General features: G+C 35.3%; 2 protein-coding genes across 14 annotated transcripts in view; both read left to right on the top strand.

The window, feature by feature from the left end:
• The window catches only part of LOC105228910 (longitudinals lacking protein, isoforms F/I/K/T), a 126,647-nt gene that overhangs the window by 14,465 nt on the left and 90,698 nt on the right, over positions 1 to 21,484 (top strand). The gene's annotated exons all lie outside the window — the stretch shown is intronic.
• LOC105228909 (ras guanine nucleotide exchange factor Y) lies at positions 2 to 20,245 on the top strand. The gene is made up of 2 exons (XM_011208916.4): positions 2 to 4,326; positions 18,549 to 20,245. The coding sequence occupies exons 1-2, from the start codon at positions 4,293 to 4,295 to the stop codon at positions 19,619 to 19,621; spliced, it is 1,107 nt and encodes a 368-aa protein (XP_011207218.2). The 5' UTR covers positions 2 to 4,292; the 3' UTR covers positions 19,622 to 20,245.

The raw sequence follows: 21,484 nt of genomic DNA, 5'->3' as shown, positions 1-21,484 counted from the left end.
CTAGTGTAATAAGTCAAAACAAAGCATATATGAAAAAAGCAAAGAAAGCTAAAAAGAGCACGACAGATAAAATGCCAAAGATTGAATGAACAATATTTTTTTACAAACACTATTAGTTGCAAAGTATTAATGCGAAAATGGATGCAAAATGAAAACTTAACATCCACAAACAATAGCAATTAGTGTAATACGGAAAAATGGGCAACTAGTGAAAAGTGAAAGTTTACATATTTGTTTATATTTTTTGCTTTAGTTTTTGTTTCTTTGATTGTTTAACATTTTTTCTTTACATTTTGCTATGTATGTACATGCGTAAATGTACTTATACCATATAATTTATTTGAGTTTGTAGCTTAAATGGTTTAAATTGATAAAACAAAAATATTTAAAATTAGGAGTTACAAAATTTATTAGTCGTGCTCAAAGAAGCTACTATTGCTGTGTCACAGTGACAGTAAATTCTAAAAATCTAGTAGATACATATAACAACGAAATTTAAGAAAAGCGTTAGAAAAGAATTAAAAACAAGCAAATTAATTTTGATTATACTTTAAAGTACATAGAGCAGCATGTAAGATGCGAAGAAAGGAAGAGTGGTGCTGCTAAATATAATGAGTTTAAAATTTAATACTTACATTAACTAAAACCAAAAATGTGCTACATATATATATACAACATATATTTGAAAACACAAATATGTTTATTTAGTTAACATTTGATGTGAATAGCAACAGCTATGCAATGCAGCCCACTTCCACTGTCTTTCTCTTTCTTTGTTTAGTTAGTTTTGTTAAATAATGTTTTTTTTTTGTATTAACTTTGCAAGTTTTAAATTATTGTATTTGTTATTGTTCTTTAACACCACACAACTGTGTTTACTTACTTCTTACTTACTTACACACACAATATAGTACGTCTGATTTCATTTTGCTTGACAAACTTACATATATACATATTTATGCTAATTTTTGTTCGTTTATTGTACTAATATCGTTTACTTATAGTAGTTTTTCAGTTTTTGACTTTGGTGCTGGTGTAGAATTCGTTTTGTTTTATCATTTATATTTGAACAAACATGCCCTTAAGTTATTTACTTATACATATATATGCTATTATTATTTATATATTTTTTTTCGAAATCATTTACAAAATATGTACATTTGCCGTTTAACGAAGTTGTTTAGTCGAGTATTAGTTTTTTTCGTTATGAATACCAGCTTTGATGCAAGTAGTATTGTCACATTTTTCACTTCATACATACATACATATGTATCGAAATTCATATATTCATTGATATTTATTATATGTTTTATGTATCTATGATACATACATACATTTATGTATAATTGAATATTAGTGATCATATATTAGTGCAGTCAGTCTGTCCGTCGTACGCGCACAGTAACGAAAATGTGTTTTTTTTTGTTTCTGATTTCTATACACATTTTATATATATACCCTTCATGCTCACGTCCACTACATATACCTGTAAATCGCTTACATTCAAAATGTCACTCTCAAAAACTCATTTCATGGCTTCTCATATATAATTGTATATTTTTTTTGCTGTATTAACACAAAGCATTTGATTAGCTGGTAACTAAGCTGACATTATCACCACATATTTTTTTGTTTTTAGTATATTTTCTTTTGGGTGAATATTGAGATTTTGTTATTTGAAGTGCAGGCTTCATTTGTAAGAATTGAATTTTTTATGGCAATTGCCTTTGTTTCATATGTTTTAATGTACGTAAATAAGCAGTAATGTGTGTAAATTGTACCAACACACACTCTCACACACAACACACAAGCACACACGTGTTTATAGCGTTGTGTACGTGCGCAGGCGGATGCATGCTAACTCTTCCTGTGCATATACACAAGCTTAGCTATGGCGTAAGCCTTGTCAGAGATACAAAGTGTTATATAATTTTATTTTATTTTTTACATTTTTGTATTTAAGTTATATAATTTTTATTTTCGTTGGTTGACGGGACTCAATTGTTTAGTTTATTTTCTATATATCGTACATAAATATTATTTTAAGTGGCAATTTAAGCAAAGTATGCGCTAAAATCTTAGGACACGTGCGTTGATGGACGCTGTGGTCGTGCTTAGTGCATGGCACAGTGCTGTCAAATACTCGTTACTCTTTTCGGCTCGGTACACTCGTGCATTTGCTCGCGTTTTATTTTCAACTACGCGACTTTCTGCTTCAAAAAGTCGTGTAATTTTTTTTAAAGTTTTGTTTAACGGTGTTGAAAGTGTAAAAACAAACAAGTGCTAAAAAAGTGTTGATATGTGTGCGTTAGAAAATTTGAAGTTCTGTTACCTGCACAATTTGGCTGGCTGTTTTGTTGGACATCTCGTTGCCGTGGCTGCCGTAACGTTTGGCTGAAACATGTAGCTGTGAGCATGCGTAAAGCATGCTACAGCGAGGTACTGTGCGTTTCATGCCACATCGTCATCAACATCTTCATCGCCACATCGTTAACAAACATTACTAGCAAACAAGCAAGCTGTCGCCAAATCAGGTGAGTATTCTTTGTTCAACGGTATCGGTTGGACAAGGTGCACATTTCAATGGAATATTAATGTATATTAAAATTTCATTATTATGCTAATGCATCCTGTCACACACTGTCTGTATTTTGAAACACCAGCATATATACAATATAATTCCTTGTATGCCATTTTCAAGTACCTGTAATCCTTGCTGCTACCTTCCCTACTACATCATATCCCCTCTTTTCATACATTCATACATACATACAAACATACGTACATATCACTTCACCGTTCATTTGAATGTTGCCAGTTACAGTTTTTGCAACACTTTATGCATATTTTAAGTACAAAATAAGCGAAACCGTGTAATTTTAACGGTGCATTTATAACATTAAGTTTATAGTCATGAACAAAATGACGTTTGGGTTGTAAAATACGATTTTCTCTTCGATGAATTTTATTTTCGCGTTGTAAACCTCATTATCGACGTTTGGATTGGTTGATTTAAAGCTTCCCCAACTATTATGTTATTATATAAAATAATTAACCAAAACATTTAAGATTGCAGTACGAAATAGGTATTTTTCGCGTGGGAATTTTTCTCTAAATCGTCGGAAATGTAAAATTTTTATGAACAGGTTGGTAAATCTTACGAAATCCTTATGCTGTGAGAAGTTATGACGATCATGTAATGTTAGACACCACCAATACTCTTTTTCCGGTCAAATACGATAAGCAAAACCCTGTTTTGGTGCCTCATGTTCGAAAATGAAAAAAAAAGAATCGAAAGATTTTGAGTTTTGATAGCTTGAGGATTATCTATTTTTTTGTTTTATAATTTTGAAGAGCAGAAATCGTTCCAAACATAGAAACTAAGAACTATTAATTTTTTCGACAATTTTCGGAACATCTAAAACTATTTTTTTCGAAATTAATCAAATTTTATAGCACATTTTCAAAAATTTTGAAACGCAAAAATTGTTCCAAACATTGAAAGAAAGTACTTCAATTAATTTTGGTTTCATTATCTTTCTTAAACTATTTAATAACTTTTTCAAAAGTTTTGAAACTAAAATATTTCTGAATTGTGAAATCATGGCATATCTAATAATTAATTTCTATTTTGAATATTCTACCAAAAATATTATAACTCAACTCATTTTCGAATTTTCGAAATTCATACAATGATTCTGAACATGGAAAGTATGAGGAACAATTTTCGTTCCTATGCAGTTAATAAAATATGAAGGATTTTTTTTAATCAGCTTTCGAATATTAAAATGCATTTAATCAGCAATTAATTTCGATTTAAAAAATTTTTTTTTTTTGAGATATTGAAATTAACTTTAGACAGATCAGCTTATAAACAAAGTTGATAAACAGCGCTGTATCGTGTATATTATAACCTCAAAGCTTTTTTTCTTTAATACAAACACAGCGATATTTTTCTATATTTATTCAACTCTCTTCGACTCGTCGCTGTAGCAAATTTAAAAATAGATTATTTTTGAAAATACAGCCTCGTTATCTTACATATACATGTAGCTCATAAATCAATTGTTGAAATTACTGCCTTACCATAATTTCTGTGAGGGGGGCGGTGGTTGGTCACTATATGCGTTCATTATATTTTTGAAAAATCTTATTTACGAATTCTGCGTCGATACAAATGCCAAAACTGAAGCTGCATATAGAAACGCGAGAGTTGCACATAATTGCAACGCTGTCAAAAACTACACGACTGCTGGTCAAATGTGACTACTGCGCGACACGACGCCGGTGTTATGACGAAGTATCGTCATGTACTCAACATAATATGTAAGTAGCTTATATTTATTTTATTATTAAATGTAGACCTTTTACTTATAAGTAATATCAAATATTTTAAATATAAGTGAGCTTCAAAAGCATATACATATGTGTATGTATATATACATACATTTGTGTGCATATGTAGTTATGTAAAACTAAAGGATGTATTTTGTGAAGGGAATGCCGATGATGACTTGAAGTGAATTTCAAAACCCGTTTTCGTTTTTCGTTTCAATTAGTATTTAACAGTGTTTAACATACATACAAACATATACTGCTATGCATACATATTTGGAGAAATTTAAGTTGGAGGTTGGTTAATATATATTATTTGATTGGTATAACTGGTTAAGCCAGGCTATACATAAACAACATACATACATTTGTATGTGTGTATGCAGCAGTTAGAACCGGCCGAAAATCATATGGAATCAAAATGTTCCACACACACTATCTGTGTCTATAGCTATCTATCTTTTCATTGTCTGCGTCATTCGAGTGTCTTGTATTGTATTCGAATTTTAATTTTAATTTATCTACGGACGCATAGTGAATGTCGCTTAATATTCAAGTGCTTTTTGTTGTTATTTTCGTCGTTGTTGGTGTTGTTTTTTTTCGTTGTATGTTTGTGCACATGCATAAAATGTGTTCGAGACAAGTTTAAAGACGGCCAAGTTCAAGGTCATGGTTTGTTGAAAAATTGCTCCAAGTGCGCCGCGCTTTGCCTCCTCTCCGCTCTCCCTTACACACAACACCACACAAGCAATGTTTAATCGACTCTAAGCTCATCGCTTAAAACATCAAGTTCTCTTTTATTGCCAAAAATATTGAATATGCTATGCGCTAGTAGTGCATACAACGCAACAACAATTCTTCAACTGTATTTCTATTGCAGTCATTTACTCATACATAAATATGTACATACATATATGCATATATTTGTATAGCAAATCTATGCCGTTATACAAGTTTGTCTCAAAATTGACGCATACATGCGATTTTTGGTGAATTGAGTAATGTAAAAGCGTTTCAGTGACGGAACCAGCGCATAATTTGCTATGAGAAATTTGCCTGTAACAGCTGACGTTTAGTATTGTAACTAAAATTATGCAACTAACGGTATGCAACTACTGGTAAGAAGACAAACGCGAGTCCTCCTAAACGGAGCGATGCAGATTCTGTCCTGCCAAATCGGCTGCATTTTATTTATTATTTACAACAACCACAACAACTAGTTTAAGCTGTATTTTCAGATATTCAAACCACAAATAAATTGCAAAGGACTCAATTTTCGACCAGTTCGAGTCTAAGTAACCCTAATTGTACCTTAACTTGTACTCGATTAAGAACTGTGTAGGCTCTGGGCATAATCAAGAACAGTAACAACAGTAACCTAACTATGAATAACTTTTTTTGATCAATTTTATGTCTTGTAAACTGTAAGCACCAGCAACTATGCATTTTTGTACATCTCCCGACCCCGTCGAAACAGCACGTTTCCTGAGCTTAGCGTTGGTTGACCTCGATGGCATCCTATCTGAACCTTACCACCCTAACGTGGACTAGCTAACCATTTCAAAAACAATAATTTGTATTTTTGTACCGTTTCCACCATAGTCGGGCCTAAGTAACGGGCATGGAACCGAATTTTTATTCGGCTGAGGATTGTCTATTCGGCACCATTCTTTGAAATGTTTTCTGTCTTTGCAACAGCAGCAACATTTTGTTTTTTTTTGTAACTCCAAGCCAAATAATACATAAAGTCTAAATGGTTATCATTTTCGGTCTAAGTAATCCTAATGCAACTTCATATTGATGCCATCTAGTACTACGACGTCTTGAAAAACTTTTTGCTTTGTATGTTTTACACTGTTACAACAACGACAACAACGTGCCAATTTGTGTGCCATATTAAACATAACCTATACATATTAAGAGATTTTCGTCTTTTTTTAAACAATTTTTTACCATTTTGTTTATAATTATATATTTGTATAAACCTATACACATACATACATATACATGTGCTTTACAACAAAAATATTGTTTTTTGTCGTGTGCAGTCTTTGCTGAAATTTTGAAAAAAAGAATAGGTTTTCTGTATACTCTTATAAATCAAGCATTATTTCTCTAATATTTATTTTTATATACATACATATGTATTTACGTATATACTTTTCGTTAAGCAGTTGTATTTATTTAATACGGTGGAAGTGTGCAGCAGCAAGCTCTTAGGTTTTTCTCATTATAAATGAATATGTATTGTCTTTCGAATTTATGCCACTAGTTAGCCCAGTGTTAGTTAAATGAAAGCTCAATAACGGTTGAAAGTAGCTTTTGAGCATGTACATAAAATTCAAAATTCTTTTTTGCTTGTTTTTTTTCGAAAACTTTTCAAATACTTTTTTTTCAAAACTTCTACACAGTAAATTTTTGATAAAAAAAAGCCCTTTGGTCCGTTAAACAATTAAAAAATGTCACGAAAAATAGCGTATATTTGTCTTTTCCCTCCTTCCTATTTGCTCCGTTTTTGAATGGACAAGTCTGAAAATTTAACAAATTGAAAAATGAATATGACCAACATCTGCGCTCTTTCTCTCTTCTTTCTTCTGCAGAATTGCGTGAGTCAAATGTTAGACGTACGAAGTCGAGAAGAGCTAAAAGATCTGTGAAGAGGAAGAGCTTTGCTAATCAACCGGAATTAGGCACCTCCATTAGAGCGCAGAGGTAAATAATAAAACGTCCCTTTACTTCTTACGCTGAAATATTGATTCTCAATGCACAAATGAATAATGCGCTTTTCTTTTCCTCTCCTCCCTCACTCTCCATATGATATATAAATAGAGCTGTTTCTGCTGCTGCCGCCGCCGCTGCAATTGGTAACTCAGCTAACCCGTCAAACACCCGTTTGAAATGTCCGTTTACGTGCTTAACTTGTGGCCGTGTCTATCAGAGTAACTTCACACTAAAGCGTCATTTGACTATCGAATGCAATCAGCCAAAACGGTGCAGTTGTTACATTTGTGGGCGTGGCTTTCATCATAATTTCAAATTGAACGAACATTATAGGCGCATGCATAGAATGTTGCCACCAGAATAATTAGTTTAAATTATATTTTCCTAAATGTACTATCTATACATATAGTTTATGTATGTAAACGTGTCTAAATATACCGTTTTGTGCGTATATTGAAATTACGAGTTTTTTTACATTTATTTTTAATTTCTTGAACTCCATAAGTAAGCATATGCACCCTTTTTAAGAGTACTTTAAACTTATTAAGTTGTGTTAAAGAAACTAGTAGCCACTGCTGCTCATCGGGCGACATTTATGAGAACTTGCAGCATTTCAATATATTCCGTTACCACTCAATACTTTAGTTTTCGATTCGTTCATAAGATCTCATTCAATTTTGTATGGAAGTCTGCTAAATTTAAGTCATTTTAGCTTGTGGATAATATTTATAAAGGCGTTAATTGGCATTATTTTGCATAAATGAAGTACAGCGAGGCTCTCCGTATACATACATACATATGTATGTATATAGATTCATACGGAAATTATTTTTTGAATAACATTCTCTTTTTTTGTTCATTGAACAAGTTGATATGCTAAGTTTTTGTATAACACTTCAGTGAATGCTTCTTAAAATGTTGAGACAAAATTTTATTTAACAAATTTTAAATCCCGCCAAGGCTACTCGAAGGCTTTTAAAAGTATTAGGCATTTATTTTTGCATTATTATCTCTTTTAAATATTGGCCGCGGCTACGTCTGAGGCGGTCCATCCGTTGAGTCCAAGTTTCGATGACCCGTTCGAGCATTTCGACTGGTAACTGGCAATGACACGCATGAGGTTTTGCTCCAATGCCTGAATCGAAGCGGGATTGTGTGCGTAAACTTTAGACTTTACATATCCCAACAAGTAAAAGTATAACGGTGTGATATCACATGATCTTGGTGGCTAAACGACCGGCCCAAAACGTGAAGTTATCTGCTCATCGAAGTGTCCTCTCAATAAATCCATTGATTAATGCGATGTGTGCGAAGTGGCGCCGTCTTTATTGAAACTTAATGTCGCTGAGATCACGAGCTTTCATGTTTGTCATTAAATAGTCGGTTATCATGCCACAACAACGGTTGCCATTGACGGTTACGTTTTCACCGTCCCACAAACCACACAAAATCGTTATTTTCTGGATGAAATGGCAGCTCTTGAATCCCTTGGGCCTCATCGCTGAACAAAATTTGGTTCGCAAACAACGGATCTTAGAACTTTTCAAGAGCCCATAGAGCGGAGCGATGTCGCTTGAGAAGATCGAGCAGCTTCAGTTCTTGCACAAGCTGAATATTGTACGTTTTCAATTTAAGATCTCGAATGTGCCAATTCGTTCCATACGTCAGTCCGCGTTGCTGCGGACGGCGACGAATCGACTATCCCGAAGGCCCTGGACATCCTCAGCTATGGCTGGTATATTTTCTTTATTTTCTTCATTGCGTGCTGGACGTTGTCTATTCGGTCAAATATGGGTGATAGTGTTGCGAATAGAACGCTTAGTAGCCTCAATACGACGTTAACCATAATTTGAACGAAGCGCACGATATACAGTCTTTACAGAACGTAAATTTTCGTAATAAAGTTGTACGATTTGTAAACGTTATTCGGGCGTAAGTCATTCCATGCTGAAATGCCAAACAATACTGAACAAAAGTAGACAGCTTGACACGACTCCCCGTAATCTGTCAAAAAAAAAAACCTATTGAAAAAAGTACCTCTACTTGGATCACCCGTTAGTATTTTAGCCATATCGCCATCGATTAAAAAAAACCGACAATCTTAATGCTTATTTTGGAAGGTCACTTTATTCAATAAATAATTTGTTCCGTATTATCAGTTCATAAAGTATTCAACCAATCTGGTACGTTGGATTTCCTTTCTTTTCGTTGCGAAACAAAATTTCGTGTCCATTTAGTCGAAAAGCTTATACAGTTCAACTATTAGCAAAATTTGTCTTTCGAACGACCTCAGAGCCACTTCAGCCGATTTTGTTAAAGCTGACATTTATACACTCTGGAGGGCTTATACTATTATTAAAGTCTTTTGTCTTTCAACAACTCTTGAGTTTTGGGCATTGAAAAAAGTTACAGTTGATATCTTTAGAGTATCAGCTACATCGACTGACTTTTACGTAACCAGAATGGTTTTTATCTGGCCAAGGACTGTCAACTCGACAGCATTTTTCAAAATTATTTCAGATATATTTTCTGCCACTACAGCCACAACCTAATTAATTTTACAATCAAACAAAAACATTCCCTGGATTTTCTTTTTGATGTTTTCATTCATAACAGATTAATTTAGACGTCATTTTTCTGCTTATTGTTGTCAGCAGCACTTTTATGTAAATAATAGCGTTAGATTTAGTGCGAAAGAACTCCAAGCATCCTTCAAAATGCTGTAATTCGTGAACCAATCACCTCAGTTGCGAATTTTTTCAAGCGCATTTTGAAGGTTAGGTCTAATGACAAATAAAATGCATTAGCTCTACTGGTAGAAGCCAATCGTAAGTGATCTGTTCTGTGTGAAAATGAGATTAGTCACTTATTTTTATTGCATAGCACTGTAAAACACTTTCAGTGTACCCTAACCTCAAATAAAAAACTGCAAATATTCAACAAATATTTTAAGTCCTTAGTGAAATATTAAAATAAAAATTGCCTGAACTGTTTTTGGGGTTAAATTCAGTCACTATCGTACTCTTTTTGAAAAAAAAAAAAATCAGCTTTATCGGGACGAGTCGAGAAAGAACGCGTTTCTCACCCCAAATATCCACCAAAATCAAAATCGAACGGATACGCGAGAGATGTCGAGCTCTCTTGCCATCTCTCCAACAGCTGCCTGACTACTTTCAAGTAGCATATCCTTTACTTTTTAAATATTTGCATCAGTTGAAGAGGTCGAATATCGTACAGAACGTCACATATCTTCAACGATCTCTCGATCTTTATGAGGGCTTTGGTATCACTCGTAGGTTGTGGTTTTGATAAAACTGAATCAGCCTTTTTAACGATTCCGCACACAAAATTTGAGACAAATTATTTGATATACATATTTATCCATTGTAAAAATCGCAACGTACTACTGAGGTGTATCGACTTGAGCAAGCAGCTGATGTAAACACTGGTTGACAGATCGTGCTCATATTTGGCATAGTAATTAAGAAATAGCAAAATATATTTTTTTGAAATATTATTTACCCGGGAAGTTTAATTGCCTAGACAGTTTGTGCGCTGTTTAAATTCGCTAACACGAGCTCATAATAATATGAATTTTTGATAAAAATAATACCAAGACCACTATAGTATTTTTGATATAAAACATAATACATACATACATATATTACTAGAAAGCATGTTAGGTACTTTTTTATTGTTGTAATATTTATTACAATTTAAACAAATTAGTTTTGTTGATCTTTGGCTATGAAAAATCTGCTCTTTCTGCTTTTAACCTTGCTCTATTCTATGTGCTGTGTTTGAAAAATAAACAAGAAAAACTAGACTTATACCAAAAACAAAACACCCTGTTTTCGCAGATCTGCTTCATCCCGCATTCGATATTGCGCGCAGCTTAAATAGTTTCCTCGATGCCACAGCCACAACTGCCAAATCTAGGTAACAACAATACACAACTATTCTCGCCTATATTTGTACATAATGTAGAATAATTGCCAAAAACATTTTCAGTCCCTTTACTACCGGTAACGATGCTTTACCGACTTGCCCCCACTGTGGAAAAGTTTACTCGCACGTATCCACCATGCAACGGCATTTGAAAAGTGGCTGTGCCTCTGGCAAAATCAAACGTTTCATGTGCAAGATGTGTAGCAATAAATACGCGCGCAGCGACACCCTCTCCCGTCACATACGCACCGTGCATGCCAGGGATACGGAAAAGTGTCAATCGCGCGCCTAAAATGGACTGCAAGCCTTACGACGAGCCTAGTGCATAAATACATACATATGTGTGTGTATATATCTTAAGCTGCGCTTAGCTGCTTGCATTGCTTGAAACCACGTGTTAAAATGCATAAGTTTGTATTGTCTGTAGTTCTCAAGCGTATTTTGTACATAGAACCAATTCAGTTTGTATTGCGTAACATATTAGATTCAATCATTATGTCCTTTGTCAATGTGTAAAAGAAAAATAAATAAAAAAGTATGTTAAAAATTTGATTTTGAAGTTAGTTTTGGAGATTATGTTGCCTCAGAGAAGGATCTAGGCATACTGTAAGACTTTTTGTAACAAATTTTCCAAGAAACATTTTTATAGACCGTTGTATGAACTGATAAAAAGTTTCAAAAATATTTTTTTTTCTAAAATTAAGGATGTATGAAGATTTTCGAAGAGTTAAATAACTTTTTACGTTATGTTGAAACATTGCTTTTTGGAACAGATATAAATATTCTTATAACACTACACAATTTAAAAAAAATCGTAAAAAATTTTTAAAGACAAAAGAACAAAAAATGTTATATTGCGCTCGCAATGTCCATTACTTTTACTTGATCTGCTTTGAAAAATTGGCTCTTAAGATTTCTAAGCCATGTTTTCAATAAAAGCGCTACAAAAGTTTTTTTTTTAATATTCGATTTCTTTGGCATGGCCACCACGGGCACGCTTGCAGAAGTCCAGGCGCTGAACCCAATTTTCGAGCATAAATCGGCCGATACTGCTCCAATTTCTCGCTCAGTATTCGTACGAAGTTCATCAATTAGCCCTTGCTTTTTGGCATAGACTTGTATTCCCACAGGACATAGTCTAACGGCGTCAAATCGAATGGCCGAGGCGGCCAATTGACTGGGCCATTTCGTGAGATAACACATTTACCAAACTTGGGTTTCAGTTAAATCGATTGTGACATTCGTTGTGTGGCTTGCGGCGCTGTCCTGTTGGAACCACATATTGTCCAAGTCCATATCATCCAATTCGTCCCAAAAATATTCGGTAATCACTGTGCGGTAGCGATTTTCTTTCTCAGTAACGTGCCGGTCTTGATCATCACGGAAAAAGGTACGGCCCATAAACGGCACCAAACCGTAATTTTTTCGGGATGTAATGGTGACTCGTGGAGTACATGTGGATTGCTGCCTGAGCAATAACGCATACTCTGTTTTTAACGAAGTCATTTTTCGATAAAAATCCGGATAATTTTCAACTGTTGCTGAGCCCAATTCACGAACATACGACGATTTTGGTGGGCAAGTGGCTTCAGTTCTTGCACCAATTTGATCTTGTAAGGATGTAGGCTAAGATCTTTTCGCAAATAAAGACGTCGCAGAGAACGACGTGTGATGCGCTAGCGGCAGCAATATTCTCGACACTGTGGGCACTTCTTTGTCTCACTGGCACGGGAACATTTTGTAATGTGCCTGTGGATTAAAATTTTTCCACTAGACGCTCAATTGTTGATCTGAAACGACGATTATGACGATTAGAGAGAATTTCTTTTGCGTTCGCTTAATGCTCGACATATTCAAGTCGACGAAAAAGCTGTCGAGATGAAAAGTTTAATTAATTTTGTAAGTTTCTTTCGTTTTGTATTTATATAGGTTAGGTTAGGTTATACCGGCCAGCTTGCACGCCTTACATAATGATTCTATGAATATATTCTAGAAAACATTTATTAAAAAGTATGTTAAACTTAGCTGACTGACCATATACAAGATTTTCTAACCCAAAAAATAATATTCTTATTTTTCTCCAAAGCCACTGGTATGAACATGTTTTAATATTTTGGTTTTATTTTTATGTAATCAAAATTCAGCACAATCTTCTTTATTTGAACTGTGCTGTTCCTGGAAATTTGTACTGCCCGCGATGTGGATCTATACTTACAAGGTGTGTTCCAAAGTAAATAGGACTTAAAAAAACAGAAAAAATGGTTTTTTCGGCAAAATCAATTTATTTTATTCAAAGCAGTCTCCTGCTTCAATACATCTTTTTGCATGGTCCAAAAGTATGTCGAACGAGTGTTTTAGCTCGTCTGGCCGGTATGGCCGCCAGTATGCCGGTGCAAGCCTTTTGAATTGCCTCCTTTCATGGGCAAATGAATTTTTCCCAACAGGAAGAAGTCGCACGGTGCTGTGTCAGGTGAATACGGGGAGTGGTTAATGGTTAAAATGTGATTTTTGGTCAAATAATCGGTCACAAGCGTCGATCGTAATCCCAAATGTTCGGTCGAAATGCGATAAATCGATGTTTTGAAGATGTTCAATTCCATTTCCATGAATTTCAATGATGATTTCGACTGATTTTTGATGAATTCACGCACAGTTTCGATGGAGTTTCCGCTGATAACGGATTTTGATTGGCCCACATGTTGATCGTCATTTATGTATGTCCTCACGAACACTTTGAAAACGTTGAAACCACTCGTGCACTCTGCTACGGGATAGGCAATCATCGCCATAAACTTGTTTCATCAATTGAAACGTTTCGGTAAAAGTTTTACCAATTTTAAAACAAAATTTAATGTTGGCTCTTTGTTCGAAGCTCATTTTCGCACCGATAGCACAAACATACTGACACTTAAAACGCAATAACTTCACTTCCAATCAATGAAATGTCATGAAATTCTCACTGAACAATCGATAAAGATAGCAGATTCTAACGTTCCAGTCGACATATAGATGGCGCCAACAGGAGGCGCTGGATTCAAAAAGTCCTGTTTAGTTTGGAAAGCTCCTGTATATTAGACCACTCTTTCATGATTCTTTTTGTTTTGTGAGAAACCAATGTCTCGATTTTAATTCGATTTTAATATTTTTATTATGGAGAAAAATATTCTCAAAGCCCAATTTTTCAATTTTGATTATGACAAGACCTGAAACTTATTTTGAGAATTATCGGCTTGTTAGTAATTAATTTAGTAAATTTTGTTTTTCGGCCTTCACGTGATCCGCAATCTTAGATTCCTTACCGAAGATATGCAAAAAGTTGAAGGTTTTATTAAAAATCGTGGATATATGTAGAATAACAGTCTACAAAATGTCTCGCTTCCGTTTGAAAAGTAATTCGCATGGACTACTAGAAACAAAGATGCCGCCAAATACCTAGATAGGTACAGTCTACCAATGGTTGTAAATAAGAGCGAAGTTATTTGCCCAAAATGAACTCAGGGATTTAATACATGATCATGTTAGAAATGATAAAACAATTTGTCAAAGCGGTGGGCGTGGAAGAAGGATACTGTTTTAGTAACGTTTGTAAACAATTTAAGAACTTAGGAAAGCAAAATACGGCAAGTAATGACTATTTGATTACATCAATGTTATAACTGTTCCGGAAATTCAAGCTTGGAAAACTTTTGTGTTATAAAAATTTCCCAGACAGCCAATTTTCCAAATTGGAAGTAAATTTCTTCAAATCTTTAAAAACATATTTCTTTGAAATCGATGGACCAATTGAATATGGAAAAGGGTTTCAAAAATGGATAACCTTAGAAATGTGTTATGTTTTTTTATCATTCAAATATTCTTTAGTGGATTGAGCTTGAGGCAGGTTTTGCTTTCTGAAAAAGCTTCTCTAAAATTATTATACAATTACATTATTATTGTCCTGAAGAGTAGTTCACTCAGTTCGTTAATTCCGTACATACATAAGTGTGTTTGAAGCGAATTATGTCACTCGCAATGCTTTTCCAATGAGTTTTTGTAGAACATTTACGCCTTGCAACCGCTTTACTACATTCACTAATAGCTCGACAAATATATGCAGACCGAATCCACCACAGCTTGGTGTAGACGGTTTAACAAAAAGTAGCATTTTAACACATATAACCTTATTAACCGCAACTAAAACGTTAAATGATAAAAATAAAGCAACAACAACAACAACTTATTAACACAGGCGGCTTGTGCAACCCAGAAGAGAATGTGCATTGTGATTGTAAATTTGTTTTCGGCCACGGCGAACGCTCTAGTAGCAGTTCCTTTGTGGAACGGAGGCGGCGCTCTGGCTTTTTAATACATACACATATACATAAATAAATATTATTTATAATAAATATTGGCATGCCTAATATACTGACCAAAGCAAACTATACTATGCTAAATGCTACAACAAATAAACACACGCACGCAACTACATACATAGATATTTCGTAAGATTTCATTCAACTTGTTCCACTTCAATTCAAATATATGTACTTGTTTTGAGATTTTCAAAGTTTGAAAAAATGCAGAAATGTTTTTGAATAGCTCTTACCACAAGGCAAATTTGCAAAATAATCAAATAAAAAATACAAAAACCAAAATAACTAAAAGAAAAACTCAAACAACTAAACAACAACAAATTTCAGGATATTTCCCCTCATACGTTCATTCAACTAATACCACAAGCATCGCCAACACCGACAACTCCAATTCAAATTTACGCCCAACCGGCAATGCATTTACGAGACAACAACAACAACAACCATCCCACCATCACTCACAACAAACGCTAACCGCCGCGAATATACTCCTAGATAACAACAATAGTAACATGTTTACAAATAATCCAACCGAAGACAACCACCCACACGACAACAACAGCAGCAACCACAACACAGTCGAATGCACCGATGCCCTCTACAGTGGCAGCCTTGCATTGGCCGGCACGCACTATCAGTTGCACGAGAATTCCGAAGAAAATTACGAGTGTCCGCAATGTTTTCGCACGTATCGCCGTCACGGCACCTTGCGCCGTCATCTGCGTCAGGAGTGCGGCAAGGGCAAGAGTATGGTGTGTTCGGTGTGTGGCCATCGCACCAAGCGCGCCGATCATTTGCGCCAACATGTGCGCAAGAAACATCCCGAAATGGCGATACGTTCGTTTTTTCGCCGACCCACCGCCGTAGTGGACAGCAATCATGGTGTACGCGCACATGGTTACGCACATCATCGCCTCTCGCCGCAACAGCAACAACGTAGCGTTGACGGTATGCAACTATTGTCATACGCCGTTACACGCCCGCGTCCACAAGCGTCGCCGGACGCTACAAAAGCGCTGACTTACAATGCGACTGCAACGGCGGCAGCGTCATCGGCGGTCAGGTTTATGGGTGTTGATGATGTGGTCGATTTGGATGCCGAGGAGGACACAAGAGATGCTGATGAGGATGACAAAAGCGTTTCCGATAAGTTCGATATCGATAACGAGGACAATGATAATGATGACAATAATGTGCTGCGCACAGCAGCGGATGCAAATGTTGTTGGTGATAACACTGTAGACATCGATGTCGCTTATAGGCAACATTTGCAGTCCCAGCAAGCCTTATACCACTTTCGACATCAATTTCAGCATCAGCGCCAACAACAACAAGTCGATGCGTTCAAGTCGGAAAATACGGATTAAATGTATTGATATTTAACTTTTTCTCCTAATACGCAAGCACCGTACGTCAAATTAGCATACATTTGCTTTAATTTGTATTGTGGTAGCATTTTTGTGCAATATTTACGTAATTCATCGGCCATTATTATCTAACCAAAGAATTCAGTTTATCGACCAAAAAGCAAAATCGCCATTTTCATTTAATTTTTTCCTCTTTTCATTGCGTGTTAACAAACCAAGTTTGTGCTTTATAATAATACTCGAAAATGTACAACAAAGTCAATGTATGTAAGCAGTGTAGTTTTAAGGTTAGAGTTGTTGTTGAGGTTAGGTTAATTACTTTTTTTAACTCTTATTATATTTTAGTACATACGTATATACGCGCTGATTTGTTTATGTGTGTATACATAACAGGTAAGCTTTTCGGCAACGCGAGACTGTTCTAACTTTAGAATTCCAACGTTTTGTTTACTACTAGTGGCATATAACCTGCATTTTATTTATGTATACGAGAAAAGTTTGCATATTTTTATGAAATTCGTTTTACATGAAAGTTTTATATTTAATTTTAATGGCAATACGTATTTGTTTTTATGACAAAAGAATTATATGTATATATATTTTTATAATATACATATTTTTATGAATATATAATTTATCTATAAAAATAGTATATATATGTATATAAATAAATATATATATTTATATATACATATGTGTATATTTATATTTATTTTAATATAAATTTTTATTTACATTGCCAAAGTAATCAAATTTATATATACATATGGTATATACATATGTATTAGTATATATGTACATATATTATATATTGATCTTAAAAAAAATATGGAATTTGTTAAGCTCATCTTTAACTAAATAAATATATAAGTTTTTGTGCATCTATATATAATAGAGTTTTTAATTTGGTGTTAGCATAACTGTATAAAATGGGCTGCTTCGTGTCTAAAAAGTAAGGTTTTCTTGTTGGAATTTTGGCATTTCGTGCGTAATTCAGCAAAAAAAGTACTATATTATATTTATTTTTACCATTATGGCTATTGTATATAATTGTTTATACATAACTACATAGTACATATGTATATTAGTGACTACATATGCTATATAAACGTGTAACAATTCAAGTAAGTTTTTTTATTTTTTGTATGTATTTATGTATACACATAAGTATATGCATAAGTCTGTATATACATACATATATGTCCGTACATAATCTATATTTTATTAAGTTAATGCGTTAATAGTGTAAAGCATACACGTGTCAAGGGCGGTAAATAACATTTTCTGTTTAATTAAATTGTTGCTACAAACAAATATGTACATACATACATATATAAAGCAACATGTGCATACGTAATTGTATGTTTAATGATTGAGGTTTATTAAGCCGCTAGCTGCTGGTATGTATATACATATGTATAGTACATGTTCTATATAAAATCTCGTAATCACTAAATCTGCTCTACTACTGTGTTATTAATTAGGGTTTAACGGCATTTGTGGTTAAGAAGTGTGTGCTCCACAGCTGGGTTGCATTCATTTGTGGGTACTTTTGAGGCGCATTTTTACAAACTGCTACTTATATATGTATGTACTTATGTGCTATAAGTACATATATACCGTTACTATGTATGTGTCTTGCCATACTTATATATTTCATTATCAATTTATTACCTATATATATTGATAAGTACATATATACATATGCATAATAGTATTGAATTAAATTCTTAGCGCAATGCAAAAATAAGGGGCGTATTACACCCAGCAAAGTCTAAAAATAACTTAAAATCTCGTTGCCAATGCGAAATCATCAATTTTTCAGATTTACGGACATTGTATAATATTGCCACCGCAGCGGCAGCGGTCGTCGCAGCAGCCTCTGCAAGCAGCAATGCGGTCCACATCCACAATAATATCAATAACAGTAATAATAATAATAATAACAACAACAACAATAGCAATTACAACAAACAGCGCCAAAGTAGTATTAGCAAAGAGCGCAATGAGTGCGCCAAGCATAGCGAATTATTAGTTGCCAAAAATCGCCTATTAACTGGCCTGACAGCGGCGGATGTAACTAGCGCGCTGCCCGCCGCCTACGCGCCCGTTGGCGCAATGTCCAGCGCATCGACGCCGCCCACGCAAAGCCCCGCGCCGCCGAACGTAAACAAGCTGCTGTGTGATGTGCTTGAGCCGGAAATATCGATACGCTCCATGTACAAGTGTTGTGGTGGTGGTGGTAAGCGGTTTCTGCAACAGGCGCAAACGCAACAGCATCAGCAACAACACCAGCAACAGCCGCAGAAACAACATTTACACATCATACAACCGCATGCTATGACAAATGCCGTCGCAGTAGCAGCAGCAGCAGCCGCAACAATAACACCACCACCGCTAACAACAACAACAACTAGCCAGCCAACGCATGCAACAACGACATGCTGCACACCAACATCGTCCAGCCATCACAGCAATTGTAGTGGTTGCCAAATAACAGCGGCCGCCTCCATACAGTTGGCCAATTTGATAGGCAGCACAATGTTGTTGCCACAAACAGCCGCAGCAATGCAAGATGTTGCCACGAAAGCCGTAGTAGCAGCCGGCGCAACGGTAAATGTAACGTCCGAACATAATGCTAGCAAGAAATTACATGCCGCCAACACTGCAGAGAATCTGCTGTGTAGAGGAGGCGGCGGCAACAGCGTATTGGAAGCCGTGAGCAGCGCCAGCGCCGGCTCCTCCTCAAATTTAGTGTCGCCACACACGGTGGCCGCAACAACAAAGAAGGCCAACGTGCAGTTCCACTGCGAGTTCTGCGCTTTCGCCTGCTCGTGGAAGTACGACTTGAAGCTACATTTGCGGCAAAAACATGGCATACACAACAAGAAAATGTGAACTGTACGCGCTGCGTGCCGGCAATGACGTGCCAAATGCAAGCAGCATACGCGCTTTACTGCATTACAGTTGCAGTAAGCTGCGGTTGCGGCCTATTTGTGTGTTTATTGTTAAACAGCTTTTTTGGAAATCAACTTTAAGTGTGCGCGCGTTTGCTTTTCAGCCTTTGAATTGTTGTGTTCAGCTATTAGGCTACTTGAAGTTAGCTGTAGTTTACGGTTAGGCGCGTTTATTTAAATATTTATTATTATTATTATTATTTTATTATGTACTGTATAGCATAAATTGTACAGCTGTAAGCGCGTAATTGTAGTTTATAATGCTATATGCCTATGAAAATGTTATAATAAAGAGCCCAGTGTGATTGAATATCTGTGTATGTAAGCATTTAAATTTAATTTAAACGTCATGCAACGCAAAGTGCATACACGCATGCATGTATATGACATATATGCAATTAACTAACGTATTTTTTAATGTATGTACAGCAGTGTTAGCGTCATGTTAAAGCCAGGCAACTGCAGCATATATATGTGGCAGCAACAAGGATTTATGGCATTCAAAGCGTTGCTGCAACCAAAAAATTGTATTAATTAGCCGAACACACATGTACATACATATATATAAATGTGTGTAAAAAAAATAAAATTTGAAATTCGAATTCGAATTCGAAAAGTAATGTACAGCGTTTACACCTACGGTTTGTTATAATTAATTGCTCATAACTGATATTAGTTTAGTTAGCTTTTAGCGTTGCAGTTGTTTTTGTAATGTAGTTTGATAATATTGCTGAAAACACAACAATATTTTTGTAGTTTCATAGTTTAGCAACACTTTGAATTACGAAATTTGTGCACACTTGTATGTAGGTGTACATATAATTACATTATTATTGTAAACTTTAGCTAATTGATCCTAAAAACATTATATAAACAGCAGTACAACGTAATGTACGTAGTACCAGTATGTAAGAGTAGTACTCCTGCCGTCGCAAGGACTTTGGAACCAGTAATTTACCTTTTTGTCGTAGACAACAATGATTTGTGAGTAAAAAAAACAACAATTATGCTTAACTTGTATTTTATTGTATTTATTACTTGTAAAAAAGCAGAAAAAATTGTTTAAAACTTAATGCACATTAAGATACAAAAAAAAAAAACAAATTGAATAATAAAAATAAATGTTTTTACAACTAAAAGTGTTTATGTAGTTATTGCAATGTGTTCTCTATTACATTATATAATTTTTTTTGTTTCCCCTTTTTGTTTTCATTTCATACATCACATAAAATCTCATTACACGCACGCACACACACTCATCAACGATGCATTTGCAACAACCGTTACGTCCACATTAAACCACAAATAAAAAACGTATAACATAAATTTCAAAAATAAACAACAACAAACACGCCGCAAAACAAAACATTAAACAGATTTAAAGTACGACTTCAAAACCACAATGCTGATGACCAATGAAATGTTCGTTGATAATCCACATGAGCGTTTCCCCTGCGCTGTCTGCGGCAAAAGCTATTTGCGCAAGCGTCACCTGCAGCGTCACATGCGCGACGAATGCATCGGCATACCGCCACGTTTCAGCTGCGAATTGTGCCCTTCACGTTTCCGCCGTAAATATCACATGGTGCGCCATCTAACCTCGAAGCACGGCATACCGCCGGCCGTAGCGCAACAGGCAACTAGCAATAGCGGTGGCGGCGCTAGCGGTTACCGCAGCAGCGGTGAGAATAATGTGAGTCACACCAATGACACGTGTAATGGCGCCGTACCGGAGAATTTATCATTGAAAAGGGAGCCTTACGACTCGGAGAACATGCCACATAGCCCACAGACCGCCACCGCA

This window comes from Bactrocera dorsalis, chromosome 3 (assembly GCF_023373825.1).
Source record: "Bactrocera dorsalis isolate Fly_Bdor chromosome 3, ASM2337382v1, whole genome shotgun sequence".
Taxonomy (NCBI): Eukaryota; Metazoa; Arthropoda; class Insecta; order Diptera; family Tephritidae; genus Bactrocera; species Bactrocera dorsalis.
Note: the sequence above shows the minus strand (reverse complement) of the source record. Positions and strands in the feature narration are given on the sequence as shown.